The sequence below is a fragment of the Loxodonta africana genome, chromosome 4 (genome assembly GCF_030014295.1).
Source record: "Loxodonta africana isolate mLoxAfr1 chromosome 4, mLoxAfr1.hap2, whole genome shotgun sequence".
NCBI classification, from domain to species: domain Eukaryota; kingdom Metazoa; phylum Chordata; class Mammalia; order Proboscidea; family Elephantidae; genus Loxodonta; species Loxodonta africana.
The window spans coordinates 160622794-160637932 of NC_087345.1; the positions used below are offsets into that span (position 1 = coordinate 160622794).

At 39.3% G+C, this 15139-nt stretch overlaps 1 protein-coding gene across 1 annotated transcript in view; it reads left to right on the forward strand.

The window, feature by feature from the left end:
* MALRD1 (MAM and LDL receptor class A domain containing 1) overlaps positions 1-15139 on the forward strand; it is a 956759-nt gene that overhangs the window by 798147 nt on the left and 143473 nt on the right. The window contains exon 35 of the mRNA XM_064284901.1: positions 3233-3358. Within this exon, the coding sequence (XP_064140971.1) occupies positions 3233-3358 (126 nt within the window). The remainder of the gene's footprint in view (positions 1-3232; positions 3359-15139) is intronic.

Here is a 15139-nt window from a genome sequence, read left to right on the forward strand (position 1 = left end):
GTGGAGAGACTGGAACTCTTACACACTGCTGATGGAAATGCAAAATGCGATATGGCACTTCCTTAAAAAGCTAGAAATACCGTACAATCCGGTAATCTCACTCCTAGAATCTGGAGAAATAAAAGCTGTCACACAAATAGCCATATGCACACCCATGTTCATTGCAGCATTATTCACAATAGCAAAAAGATGGAAACAACCTAAGTTCCCATCAACAGATGAATGGATAAACAAACTATGGTACATACACACAATAAAATACTAAACAACTATAAGGAACATCGCTGAATCTGCAAAACATCTCGTAACATGGATGAACCTGGAAGGCATTATGCTGAGGGAAATAAGTCAATCACAAAAGGACAAATACTGTACGAAACCACTATTATAAACACTCATGAAAAGGTTTACACACAGAAGGAAACAATCTTTGATGGTTAGGAGGGGAGTGGAGGGGTGGGAAGGGAAAAACACTAACTAGACAACAGGTAAGTGGTAACTTTGGTGAAGGTTAAGACAGTACACAATACTGGGAAAATCATCACAACTTGACCAAGGTAAGGTCATAGAAGCTTCATAGACACATCTAAACTCCCTAAGGGACCAAATTACTGAGCTGAGAGCTGGGGACCATGATCTTGGGGGACATCTAGCTCAACTGGCATAACATTGTTTATAAAGAAAATGTTCTACATCCTACTTTGTTGAGTAGCATCTGGGGTCTTAAAATCTTGTGAGTGGCCATGTAAGATACTCCACTGGTCCTAACCCATCTGGAGCTAATGGGAATGAAGAAAAGCAAAGACACAATGGAAAGATTAGCCCAAAGGACTAAAGGACCACAACTACCACAGCCTCCACCAGACTGAGTCCAGCAAAACTAAATGGCCTGGCTACCACCAAAAACTGCTCTGACAGGCATCACAGTAGAGGGTCCTGGACAGACCTGGAGAAAAATGTAGAACAAAATTCTAAGTAAAAAAACGACCAGACTTTCTGGTCTGACGGAGACTGGAGAAACCCTGATAGTATGGCCCCTGGCCACCCTTTTAGCTCAGTACTGAAGTCATTCCTGAGGTTCACCCTTCAGGCAAAGATTAGAGAGGCCCATGCAACGAATTGAGACTAAATGGCGACACCAGCCCAGGGGCAAGGGTGAGAAGGCAGGAGGGGACAGGAAAGCTGGTAATGGGGAATCCAAGGTCAAGAAGGGAGGAGTGTTAGCGTGTCGTGGGGTTGGCAAACAATATCACAAAACAATATATGTCTTAATTGTTTAATGAGAAGCTAATTTGCTCTGTAAACCTTCATCTAGAGCACAATAAAAAAAGAAAATATTATTTTTTATGTCTCACTTTAAAATATATTTTGACAGGCAGTTCTCAAACTAAATTGTGTCAGTAACCTATGATACCTCAAATATAGAATTCCTTCTAACCTGTAATTATATTTGAAGAAAAGAATAATTTGTGATGTAACTGGAAAAATCTACACATGTATGGAAATATTTATCCCTGAGTCTTCTAAATTATCAATTTATTCTGAAAAGGTTGAGATCTAATTGTCTTTAGTCTAGTACAAGTGATTGCCCAGATTAATCATATTAATCCTTTTCAAAATTTTAGCAGCAGGATCAAAGTAAAATGTTCAAATAAGATATTGTATACAACACCATTAAATGAATTAGATAAAAGCAGAGCTGTTCTTGTTGAATCTGGGTTGAGTGCCGGAAGGTGCTGACCGTCTACTACTGCCTTTGACATGCTTCTGCCAAACCCTAGAACTCAGAGGTAAAGTTAGGGGAAAAACGCCAATCAATATCATTATTATTCAGTGCTTTTGAAATCTGTCCAGACTTCCAGACAAGGTAGTGCAGTGGGTTCATACTTTGACGTATTCTCTCTGCTCTAAAATAACAGTGATAGGTAGAATAGTTACCGCATAAAAAAGCTAAGAGACAAGACAAACATCTGCAGGGACCAAAATCAGAGCAGAGATCAAGTCAAAAGCAGCAGGCCTCCAGGGCCTGAAGCAAGCACAAACTTCACATCCTAAAGCAAAGAGGAGAACAGAGACTAAACGTGCTTCAAACACAATGGTGGCCTGGAACAAGGGCTTCTGGTGAGGTCCTTACTCATAAAAGTCTAAAACACGCTATTGTTTTAGACAAAGCTGTGATCCTGAAGTGACTAGAGAATGGAGGGAGGAACACAAATACAGGGTTTTATGATTAGTAATTGAGCTTCCCAATGGATAAAGCTGATATAATTGAATTAATCAATAGCAGCATCCAAGGGTGGCCCAGGGAGTGTACAATCAGCTGCTAACCTAAAGGTTGGCAGTTCAAACCCACCCAGAAGCACCAAGAAGAAAGATCTGGCAATCTGATTCTACAAAAATTACAGCCAAGAAAACCCTATGGAGCAGTTCTACTCTGCAACACATGAGGTTGCCATGAGTTGGAATCGACTCAACGGCAATGGGTTTGGTTTTGGTTTTCTAGCATGCAAGCAAGGTAGAGTTCTTTGCAAGATAAGATTGGTATTGGACAGTTGTCAGTGCTTCTGATGGGAGTATATAAAGACATTTTCTTGAAAACATTAAACAGTCAGTCTTATGAGTAACAGCATCCCTATTTTATTAATATGCTAGTCCCTTGAAGCCAGGCTAAACCCTGTTTGTGGCCCCCAAAAGGAAGCTGGGTTTACTAATATGCCTACATCATGGGTTACCACAGTGTCATAGTACGTTGAGCTGCAGTGATCACATCATCACCTGACATGACAGATAACCAATGACTTCCCATGACCTATCTGTACCCCAGTTGGAAATTGATGAACATTCAAATTATTTGTGTTTCCCATCCATTCAATTGTACATAAGGTGAGAAAGATTAAGGAAGCTACAGAAGCACAGAGAGATCTGCCTTGAAGTAAAAGCTGGCCCCTAGCCTAAAATCAATTCAGACTTCATAGGACATACAATGCATAGTAGTCCATGTATAATACTATGTAATACACATTTGGGAAACGATTCTATTGGCAAACTTCTCTGAAGAAATTTTCAGCTTATTGTAACACTTCCATTAAGTTGACATTTTCTTCAGAAAGAACAGTTTTTTTAAGCATAAGACTAGAATAAATGAAGAATAATACAATAAACTGTATTATTTCATTTTAGAAGTTCACTTAAAAAAAGACATGATTTTAACCGTGATCATTAATTCTTTCAGCCAATGAGAGCTGTACTAATGGAGCTCTGACATGCACCTCCTCTAACAGCTGTATTCCAGCTCACCAGCGCTGTGATGGTTTTACCAACTGCCATGATTTCCAACTTGATGAGTCCAGCTGCTCAGGTACTCCATTTCCATGCAAGTGTTATTTGCAATATAAACCAGTAGCTTAACCTGTAGGCAATAAAACATTAAAAGTTGAAGTTCTAAATAATAGCAAGGACTGCCCACAAAATAATTGAGTTTCTGTTACTGGTTTGGGGGCAGGAAGAATGCTGATATTTGTTGCTACATTTTTAAAAATATATAAATATATAATATAATATAATGGACTCATGGGTTTATTCTTCATAAATGTTTAGTAAATAAAGAAAAAATTCAAGCACTGTCTGCAAGTGTTTAATAATCTGTACAAATTATTGGGTTCTATAGTAACCCCTATACAATCTGTTATTAATGTAAAAAATTGTAGCCTTATTTTTCCCATGGCTTCATAACAGCTTCCTTATTTGCATGATCTAGTTCTGTATTTAAAACTTGATTTATTAAACTTTAGATTGACTTTTGAACATTTTTCTTTCATCTCCCCCTGGAACATTTATGTAGGATAAGAGCTGATAATGTATACTTGAAATTATATTTTTATCAAATCTGCTTTATAATTCTAGAATTCATTGAAGTCCATTGTAACATCTCTCCAGAGTAATTAAATTTTTATTATTTTATACGGAAGATAAATGGAATAATAGTTAAGGGCACTGTAATTCTGTCACAACTAAAAGTTAATATAAATTAGTGATATAATATACATTGTCATATTTTCTAAATAAATTGGAGATACTTTTACATCGATAACCTGCTGCCATTGAGTCAATTCTGACATATAGTGACCATGTAGGACAGAGTAAAACTTCCCCACAGGGTTTCCAAGGCTGTAATCTTTATGGAAGCAGACTGCCATGTCTTTCTCCCATGGATGGGCAGGTGAGTTCAAACCACCCACCTTTTGGTTAGCAGCTGAGCGCTTAACCACTGAGCAACCAGGGCTCCGTTCCACCTCAGTATTAAGTAAGAATATACATTGTGTATCTTTCAAGTGAGAAGAACATTATGAAAAAAGCATGATAATTAAAATCATAGTGCAAAAATATTAATTTTTTTGACTGCTGGAAATGACTGATCACACAGCCCTGAATTCTGTAAGTAAAAAAGTGAGCTGAACTGGCGCCATAAAATATGAAGAGATACTCATTTCTCAAAGAGTATTCTTTCCAGAGAAAAAGAAAAATATTAAAATAAAGAGAATAAATGAGATCATTCTGTTCTTTTCTAGCTTTGCAACTATTAAAACACAGTGCTTAGGACCAACACCCTAATTTATTTAAACACAGGTGAGTTTTTTTCAGGATGGTCCTGTATGAGAACAAATATACTATAGCCACCTATGATTAATTATCTGCTTTGATGTTGTCCACCTTTAAAGCAGGGTCAGAAAGGCAGAAGGTCTCCCATTTGTGAGGAGTGACAGGCAATCTATAGGTAATAATATAAAACACATTTTTGTGGTCCCATTTATTTCAGTCACTCACCAGTCATTTACATTTCACTTAAAAACGTAGGAAATATTGACACAGCTATTGGGTTAGAGTAAAACAAAGAACTAAGACATAATTTTCAGAAATAAAATCTGTATCATACTATATTTTCTCTATTTCCATTTTTATATGCTTTTTGGATTGTCAATCAAGTATGATGAAATCCAGCGCTTCTATTCTTAGGAATGTCTTTAAGGGAGGAGGGGGCCAAGATGGCTGACTAGGTAGATGCTACTTGGATCCCTCTTGCAACAAAGACTAGGAAAAACAAGTGAATTGATCACATACATGACAATCTACGAACCCTGACCAACAAACACAGATTTAAAGAGTTGACCTGAGTGACAGAGACCGAGAACGAACAACTACGGGGAAGCAGCGACTGTTTTCGGAGCCTGGAGCCAGCGTCCCAGTCAGGAAACCTTGGCGCCGGGATTTGGACTGGGTGCAGGGGAGCTGAGCACAGCATCCTGTGATGGCGCAAACACGGGGCGCAGCCCTACCCACCTGAACTGACCTCGGGAGGGGGCCCAGCCAGTCCGCGCGGAGACGCGGCTGGTGGGAGGAGAAGTCGCTGGGAGGCAGTGACTGGTTTTGGAGCTGGGAGTGCAGCTTCCCAGCGGGGGAATCTTGGCATGGGGCTTTGGACTGGGCACAGGGGAGCTGAGCAGGACATCCTGTGATGGTGCAAACACGGGGCGCAGCCCCAGCCCCCCGAACTGACCTCGGGGGAAGCCCAGCCAGTGCACACAGGCGGCGCAGCCATGCAGCTGACACGAGGAGAAGTCACCAGGAGGCAGCGACTGTTTTTGGAGCTGGGAGTGCAGCGTCCCAGCCGGGGAACCTTGATGCTGGGCTTTCGGCTGGGAGCGGAGGAACTAACCGTGGCTTCTGAGACAGCGCAAGCACGGGATGCGAGCCTGACCCTCAGGGGCAATCTCTACCCAGCCAGCGCACACAGGCGACGCGCCCCTCGGGAATCTCAGATAAAACAGTCATCCCAAGCAGGATAAGTAACTTTGTCTATATTCCAGGGTGCTACTCTCTCCTGTTTTTCTGAACCCTCCCCTCCCCTCCCCAGGCAGCTTCATTAACATTGGAATTTCCTGAGCCAGAGGGAGAACTGCTCCGCGGCTTTTCTTTTCCTTTTTTTTCTTTTTTGGTCTTTTCCTAACCCATTCTTCTGGCCTGAGAGAAGCAACCACAAAAAACCCAGGGACCAAAAATCCTTCCCTAATTCGACTGAAAACACAGGACCAGCTCCAGCCAAGCATATGCGATCCACAGTCTCGGGCTTTTATCCCTACTGGGAACAAGGTGGCTATTACAGTGCAAAGGCATTTCTGATAGGGATCTGACTGCATTTGCTTTAGCGGATTTACTGGAAAGACAAGTTTCCCAGGTCTGATATCTCTGCGTATTCAACAGAGCCCTCAGTGACCCACAACATGGAACTGAGGGCTGAAGCTCCCCCCAGACCACCTAGCCTCCTGCCTTAGGGGTCTAAGGAGGGTGACACCTACCAATTTGTAGAGGTACTTGCATTGGGGGCCTAAGGTACAGCTGCAGAGCCCACCCACCAAGGTGCTTTAGGAATAGAGACACACCTACCTCACTGACACTTGGGGGAAGCCTGTCAGCATCCTGACCCCCTTGGAGTGTGAACCCCAGCTGCTAATAGAATCTGGTGCACACAAATATCACCACTACTTCTCAAGGTGGATAGGTAACAGGGTGCATCACACACTTGATGACCCAAAATCAGATTCTACTCAAGAATAGTGAATGGACTCAGGCATATATATCTGGTAACAGCCCAAACCAGCTGGTAATAGGTCATAAGTGAGTCAAGGGCTACAACAATCAAGACAGCCCAATCTAGTAGCCCATCTACGTATACTGAAAGAAAACAAAACAAGATAAGACTCAGTGAGCAAATATAGAATAAATCACTACAATATCTTAGTGATAGCTTGGAGACAGCAGTCAATATCAAACCACATAAAGAAGCAGACCATGATTGCTTCTACAACCCCCCAAACTAAAGAATCAAAATCTTTCCCAAATGAAGATACAATCCTGGAATTATCAGATACAGAATATAAAAAACTAATTTACAGAATGCTTCAAGACATCAGGGATGACCTCAGAAATGGAATAAGGCAATCTACAGAAAAAGCCAAGGAACACACTGATAAAGCAGTTGAAGAACTCAAAAAGATTATTCAAGAACATAGTGGAAAAATTAATAAGTTGCAAGAATCCATAGAGAGACAGCATGCAGAAATCCAAAAGATTAACAGTGAAATTACAGAATTAGACAACGCAATAGGAAGTCAGAGGAGCAGACTCGAGCAATTAGAATGCAGAGTGGGAAAACTGGAGGACCAGGGAATTAACACCAATATAGCTGAAAAAAAATCAGATAAAAGAATTAAAAAAAATGAAGAAACCCTAAGAATCATGTGGGACTCTATCAAGAAAGATAACTTGTGTGTGATTGGAGTCCCAGAACAGGGAGGGACAACAGAAAACACAGAGAGAATAGTTGAAGATCTGCTGGCAGAAAACTTCCCTGACATCATGAAAGACGAAAAGATATCTATCCAAGATGCTCATCGAACCCCATTTAAGATTGATCCAAAAAGAAAAACAGCAAGACATATTATCATCAAACTTGCCAAAACCAAAGATAAAGAGAAAAATTTAAAAGCAGCCAGGGATAAAAGAAAGGTCTCCTACAAGGAAGAATCAATAAGTTCAGACTACTCAGCAAAAACCACGCAGGCAAGAAGGCAATGGGATGACATATATAGAGCACTGAAGGAGAAAAACTGCCAGCCAAGGATCATATATCCAGCAAAACTCTCTCTGAAATATGAAGGCGAAATTAAGATATTTACAGATAAACACAAGCTTAGAGAATTTGCAAAAACCAAACCAAAGCTACAAGAAATACTAAAGGAAATTGTTTGGTCAGAAAACCAATAATATCAGATACCAGCACAACACAAGGTCACAGAACAGAACATCCTGATGTCAACTCAAATAGGGAAATCACAAAAACAAATTAAGATTAATTAAAAAAAAAAAAAACGGTCAAAACAGGGAATCATTGAAGTCAATATGTAAAAGATCACAATAATCAAAAAGAGGGACTAAATACAGGTGGCATAGAACTGCCATATGGAGAGGGATACAAGGCGATATAGGACAATACAAGTTAGGTTTTTACTTAGAAAAATAGGGGTAAATATTAAGGTAACCACAAAGAGGTATAACAACTCCATAACTCAACATAAAAACCAAGAAAAATGTAACGACTCAGCAAACATAAAGTCAAATACTATGAAAATGAGGAACACACAATTTACAAAGAAAAATGTCTCAGCACAAAAAAGTAAGTGGAAAAATGAAATTGTCAATAACACACATAAAAAGGCATCAAAATGACAACATTAAACACATACTTATCTATAATTACGCTGAATGTAAATGGACTAAACACACCAATAAAGAGACAGAGAGTCTCAGACTGGATAAAGAAACACGATCCGTCTATATGCTGCCTACAAGAGACACACCTTAGACTTAGAGACACAAACAAACTAAAACTCAAAGGATGGAAAAAAATATATCAAGCAAACAATAAGCAAAAAAGAAGAGGAGTAGCAATATTAATTTCTGACAAAACAGACTTGAAAGTTAAATCCACCACGAGAGATAAAGAAGGACACTACGTAATGATAAAAGGGACAATTGACCAGGAAGATATAACCATATTAAATATTTATGCACCCAATGACAGGGCTGCAAGATACATAAAACAAATTTTAACAGAACTGAAAAGTGAGATAGACACCTCCACAATTATAGTAGGAGACTTCAACACGCCACTTTCGGAGAAGGACAGGACATCCAGTAAGAAGCTCAATAGAGACACGGAAGACCTAATTACTACAATCAACCAACTTGACCTCATTGACTTATACAGAACTCTCCACCCAACTGCTGCAAAGTATACTTTTTTTTCTAGCGCACATGGAACATTCTCTAGAATAGACCACATATTAGGTCAAAAAACAAACCTTTGCAGAATCCAAAACATCGAAATATTACAAAGCATCTTCTCAGACCACAAGGCCATAAAAGTGGAAATCAATAACAGAAAAATTAGGGAAAAAAATCAAATACTTGGAAACTGAACAATACCCTCCTGAAAAAAAGACTGGGTTATAGAAGACATTAAGGAGGAAATAAAGAAATTCATAGAATGCAACAAGAATGAAAATACTTCCTATCAAACAAAACCTCTGGGACACAGCAAAAGCAGTGCTCAGAGGCCAATTTATATCGATAAATGCACACATACAAAAAGAAGAAAGAGCCAAAATCAGAGAACTGTCCCTACAACTTGAACAAATAGAAAGTGAGCAACAAAAGAATCCATCAGGCACCAGAAGAAAACAAATGATAAAAATTAAAGCTGAACTAAACGAATTAGAGAACAGAAAAACAATTGAAAGAATTAACAAAGCCAAAAGCTGGTTCTTTGAAAAAATTAACAAAATTGATAAACCATTGGCTAGACTGACTAAAGAAATACAGGAAAGGAAATACATAATCCGAATAAGAAACGAGATGGGCCATATCACAACAGACCCAACTGAAATTAAAAGAAGCATATCAGATTATTATGAAAAATTGTACTCTAACAAATTTGTAAACCTAGAAGAAATGGATGAATTCCTGGAAAAACACTACCTACCTAAACAAACACAATCAGAAGGAGAACAACTAAATAGATCCATAACAAAAAAAGAGATTGAAACAGTAATCAAAAAACTCCCAACAAAACAAAGCCCTGGCCCGGACGGCTTTACTGCAGAGTTCTACCAAACTTTCAGGAAAGAGTTAACACCACTACTACTAAAGGTATTTCAAAGCATAGAAAATGACGGAATACTACCTAACTCATTCTATGAAGCCACCATCTTCCTGATACCAAAACCAGGTAAAGACATCATAAAAAAGGAAAATTACAGACCTATATCCCTCATGAACATAGATGCAAAAATCCTCAACAAAATTCTAGCCAATAGGATTCAACAACATATCAAAAAAATAATCCACCATGACCAAGTGGGATTTATACCAGGTATGCAAGGCTGGTTTAATATTAGAAAAACCATTAATGTAATCCACCATGTAAAGAAAACAAAAGACAAAAACCACATGATCTTATCCATTGATGCAGAAAAGGCATTTGACAAAGTCCAACACCCATTTAGGATAAAAACTCTCACCAAAATAGGAATTGAAGGAAAATTCTTCAACATAATAAAGGGCATCTATGCAAAGCCAACAGCCAACATCACTCTAAATGGAGAGAGCCTGAAAGCATTTCTCTTGAGAACGGGAACCAGACAAGGATGCCCTTTATCACTGCTCTTATTCAACATTGTGCTAGAGGTCCTAGCCAGAGCAATTAGGCTAGACAAAGAAATAAAGGGCATCTGGATTGGCAAGGAGGAAGTAAAATTATCTCTATTTGCAGATGACATGATCTTATACACAGAAAACCCTAAGGAATCCTCCAGAAAACTACTGAAACTAATAGGAGAGTTTGGCAGAGTCTCAGGTTATAAGATAAACATACAAAAATCACTTGGATTCCTCTACATCAACAAAAGAACATCGAAGTGGAAATCACCAAATCAATACCATTCATAGTAGCCCCCAAGAAGATAAAATACTTAGGAATAAATCTTACCAAAGATGTAAAAGACCTACAGAAAGAAAACTACAAAGTACTACTACAAGAAACTAAAAAGGACCTACTTAAGTGGAAAAATATACCTTGCTCATGGATAGGAAGACTTAACATAGTAAAAATGTCTATTCTACCAAAAGCCATCTATACATACAATGCACTTCCGATCCAAATTCCAATGACATTTTTTAAATGTGATGGAAAAACAAATCACCAACTTCATACGGAAGGGAGAGAAGCCTCGGATAAGTAAAGCATTACTAAAAAAGAAGAAGAAAGTGGGAGGCCTCACTCTACCTGATCTCAAAACAGCCTGCTACTGGTACAACAACAGGCACATAGACCAATGGAACAGAATTGAGAACCCAGATGTAAATCCATCCACATATGAGCAGCTGATATTTGACAAAGGCCCAGTGTCAGTTAACTGGGGAAAAGATAGTCTTTTTAACAAATGGTGCTGGCATAACTGGATATCCATTTGCAAAAAAAAATGAAACAGGACCCATACCTCACACCATGCACAAAAACTAACTCCAAGTGGATCAAAGACCTAAACATAAAGACTAAAACGATAAAGATCATGGAAGAAAAAATAGGGACAACCTTAGGAGCCCTAATACAAGGCATAAACAGAATACAAAACATTACCAAAAATGACGAAGAGAAACCAGATAACTGGGGGCTCCTAAAAATCAAACACCTGTGCTCATCTAAAGACTTCACCAAAAGAGTAAAAAAAACACCTACGGACTGGGAAAGAATTTTCAGCTATGACATCTCTGACCAACGCCTGATCTCTAAAATCTATATGATTCTGTCAAAACTCAACCACAAAAAGACAAACAACCCAATCAAGACGTGGGCAAAGGATATGAACACGCACTTCACTAAAGAAGATATTCAGGCAGCTAACAGATACATGAGGAAATGCTCTCGATCATTAGCCATTAGAGAAATGCAAATTAAAACTACGATGAGATTCCATCTCACTCCAACAAGGCTGGCATTAATCCAAAAAACACAAAATAATAAATGTTGGAGAGGCTGCGGAGAGATTGGAACTCTTATACACTGCTGGTGGGAATGTCAAATGGTACAACCACTTTGGAAATCTATCTGGCGTTATCTTAAACAGTTAGAAATAGAACTACCATACAACCCAGAAATCCCACTCCTCGGAATATACCCTAGAGAAATAAGAGCCTTCACACAGACAGATATATGCACACCCATGTTTATTGCAGCTCTGTTTACAATAGCAAAAAGCTGGAAGCAGCCAAGGTGTCCATCAACAGATGAATGGTTAAATAAATTGTGGTATATTCACACAATGGAATACTACGCATCGATAAAGAACAGTGACAAACCTGTGGAACATTTCATAACATGGAGGAACCTGGAAGGCATTATGCTGAGCGAAATTAGTCAGAGGCAAAAGGACAAATATTGTATAAGACCACTATTATAAGATCTTGAGAAATAGTATAAACTGAGAAGAACACATACTTTTGTGGTTACAAGGTGGGGAGGGAGGGAGGGTGGGAGAGGGTTTTTTATTGATTAATTAGTAGATAAGAACTACTTTAGGTGAAGGGAAGGACAATACTCAAGACATGGAAGGTCAGCTCAACTGGACTGGACCAAAAGCAAAGAAGTTTCTGGGGTAAACTGAATGCTTCAAAGGTCAGCGGAGCAAGGGCGGGGGTTTGGGGACCATGGTTTAAGGGGACTTCTAAGCCAATTGGCAAAATAATTCTATTATGAAAACATTCTTCATCCCACTTTGAAATGTGGCGTCTGGGGTCTTAAATGCTAACAAGCAGCCATCTAAGATGCATCAATTGGGCTCAACCCACCTGGATCAAAGGAGAATGAAGAACACCAAGGTCACACAATAACTATGAGCCCAAGAGACAGAAAGGACCACATGAAACAGAGACTTACATCATCCTGAGACCAGAAGAACTAGTTGGTGCCCGGCCACAACCGATGACTGCCCTGACAGGGAGCACAACAGAGAACCCCTGAGGGAGCAGGAGATCAGTGGGATGCAGACCCCAAATTCTCACAAAAAGACCATACTTAATGGTCTGACTGAGACTAGAGGAATCCCGGCGGTCATGGTCCCCAAACCTTGTGTTGGCCCAGGACAGGAACCATTCCCGAAGACAACTCATCAGACATGGAAGGGACTGGGCAGTGGGTGGGAGAGAGATGCTGATGAAGAGTGAGCTATTCGTATCAGGTGGACACTTGAGACTGTCTTGGCATCTCCTGTCTGGAGGGGGGATGGGAAGGTAGAGAGAGTTGGAAGCTGGCAAAATTGTCACGAAAGGAGAGACTGGAAGGGCTGACTCATTAGGGCGAGAGCAAGTGGGAGTACGGAGTAAGGTGTATATAAACTTATATGTGACAGACTGACTTGATTTGTAAATGTTCACTTGAAGCTCAATAAAAATTAAAAAAAAAAACTTGGGAAATAGGGTTGGCAGAGGGAGTACGGTTAGTAGCAAGCTTATGAAAACTTTTGTGTTTATATTTTACAGTTTTTTAAATTTTTATATTTAATAAAATAAAGGCACAAATAAGCTAGGAAAAAAAAATGTCTTTAAGCCTTATAAGCCCTAAAGATGTGATAACGCACATTACACCTTCCTATTCCTTCTCAAACACCACAGTCCTTTAAAGGCAACGTTTCATGGATTTTTACGAGCCCCATCCTTACAGCATCTAGTAATTCTCACCATGGTCACACAACAGATGGCAAGCATCTGGCCTCACCTCACCTCCAGGTTTAAGTCATTAACAAGAACATCAAGCTCAGGCTCTGGGTAAGTGTTGCAGGTTAAATATGTTTCTGTGCATCCCGTCCATTCCTAAGACACGTGAGGAAGGCATATCATTTTCAAGTTCTGTTTGCTTATGCAGCAGAGAATTATTAACTAGAACCTGCCTGCCTCAAAGTAAACTGGAAGTGTTTCTTCCAGACTTTTGCATTAGTAGAGGTTAACGAAGGGTATTCAAAGGCGATGCTAAGATTCAGCTATCTATCCATTTAAAGGAGAATAAGAAAGAGGTATTAAGATATAAAATTATAGCGTGGGACATCATGAATATCATTTAAAGTATGTGATAATCATAATAATATAGCTTAATAAAATTTCGGAAGGGTTAAAACAGAAAACAAAAATCCCTAAGCAAGTACTATGGAGCTATTCCAAGTTTCTGCAACATGGTTATATCTCCCCCAGTTCCTGTGCTGGATCCTGGGATTTCAAGATAAATGTAGCAATCCTTGCCCACTAGAGACTTGGTTTGCTGCACAAGCTCTTCTGATGGACTTCTAGGATCCATAAATTTCCCGAAACTGTATGCAGAATATCATGTATTTGCATATTTACCTGTGATAGTGCAGAAATGTCATATGATTCACAGGGTTCATAATTCCATAATATTAAAAGCTGCAAAGTGTTACGGAAATTCTGAACTAAATAGCAGTTCATTTGACATTTTTTAGACTAACAGGCTTTGCAGTTAGATGGCCAGTATTTAGTTCCAGCTCTTATTCTTCCTTGCTATTGCCTCTAGCAAATTACATTAACCTTGAAGCCTCAGATTACTTCTCAGTTAAATGAGGATAATTACGGTGCACACCACATAATGTTATAAGGATTAAATGAGCTAACACATGGAAAACTCTTAGGACAGTACATAACATATTGGAGGTCTTCAGTAAATGGTGCAGTGATGGTGACCATAATGATAGAAGAGAAGGAGGAGGGGATAAAACAAGAGAAGGAATAGGAGTAGGAGGAAGCAATGGTAATGGAAATAAGGTTTCATAAGCCACTCAGAGACTCTCCTCCCCCCACCCCAACAAATCTAAAGAAATGGATGAAAACAATCGTTTCATACCTAATATATACCATTCACGGAGCCCTGGTGGCACAGTGGTTAGGAGCTCAGGCTGCTAACCAAAAGGTAGGCAGTTAGAATCCACCAGCTGCTCCTTGGAAACCTAAGGGACGTTCTACTCTGTCCTTTACGGTCCCTACGAGTTGCAATCAACTCAATGGCAATGGGTTTGGTTTATATACCATTCATTGGTATAGTATAAAAATTAATTTCATTCTCCCAGCAGTCCTGTAAACAAGGTGATATAATTCTCATTTTATATATGAAGAATATTGCACCTAAAGTAATTAGCCCAGAGTCACACAACTCATAAATGGCTGAGCTAGACATCATGGAGGGAAAACCAGGACTTGCATGATTAGCAATCTTACCAACAAACCACCGTGAAACAAGTGTCACTTCTCTAAATAAGAAATTTAGATATATTCTTTTATATATTGAGAAAAAGAGAGAAAAAAAAAGACAGATGCCTAATTGCAAACTACTTAGATTTAAGCTTAAAAGTGACCTGTCCAGCTTATATGTGTGTTCCTGCTTGTCTAAAGTGATAAACCAGAGTGGGATTGGGCGTGAATTCTGCCCAGAATGTTTTTTCCGCATATTCAGTTGTAAGTTACA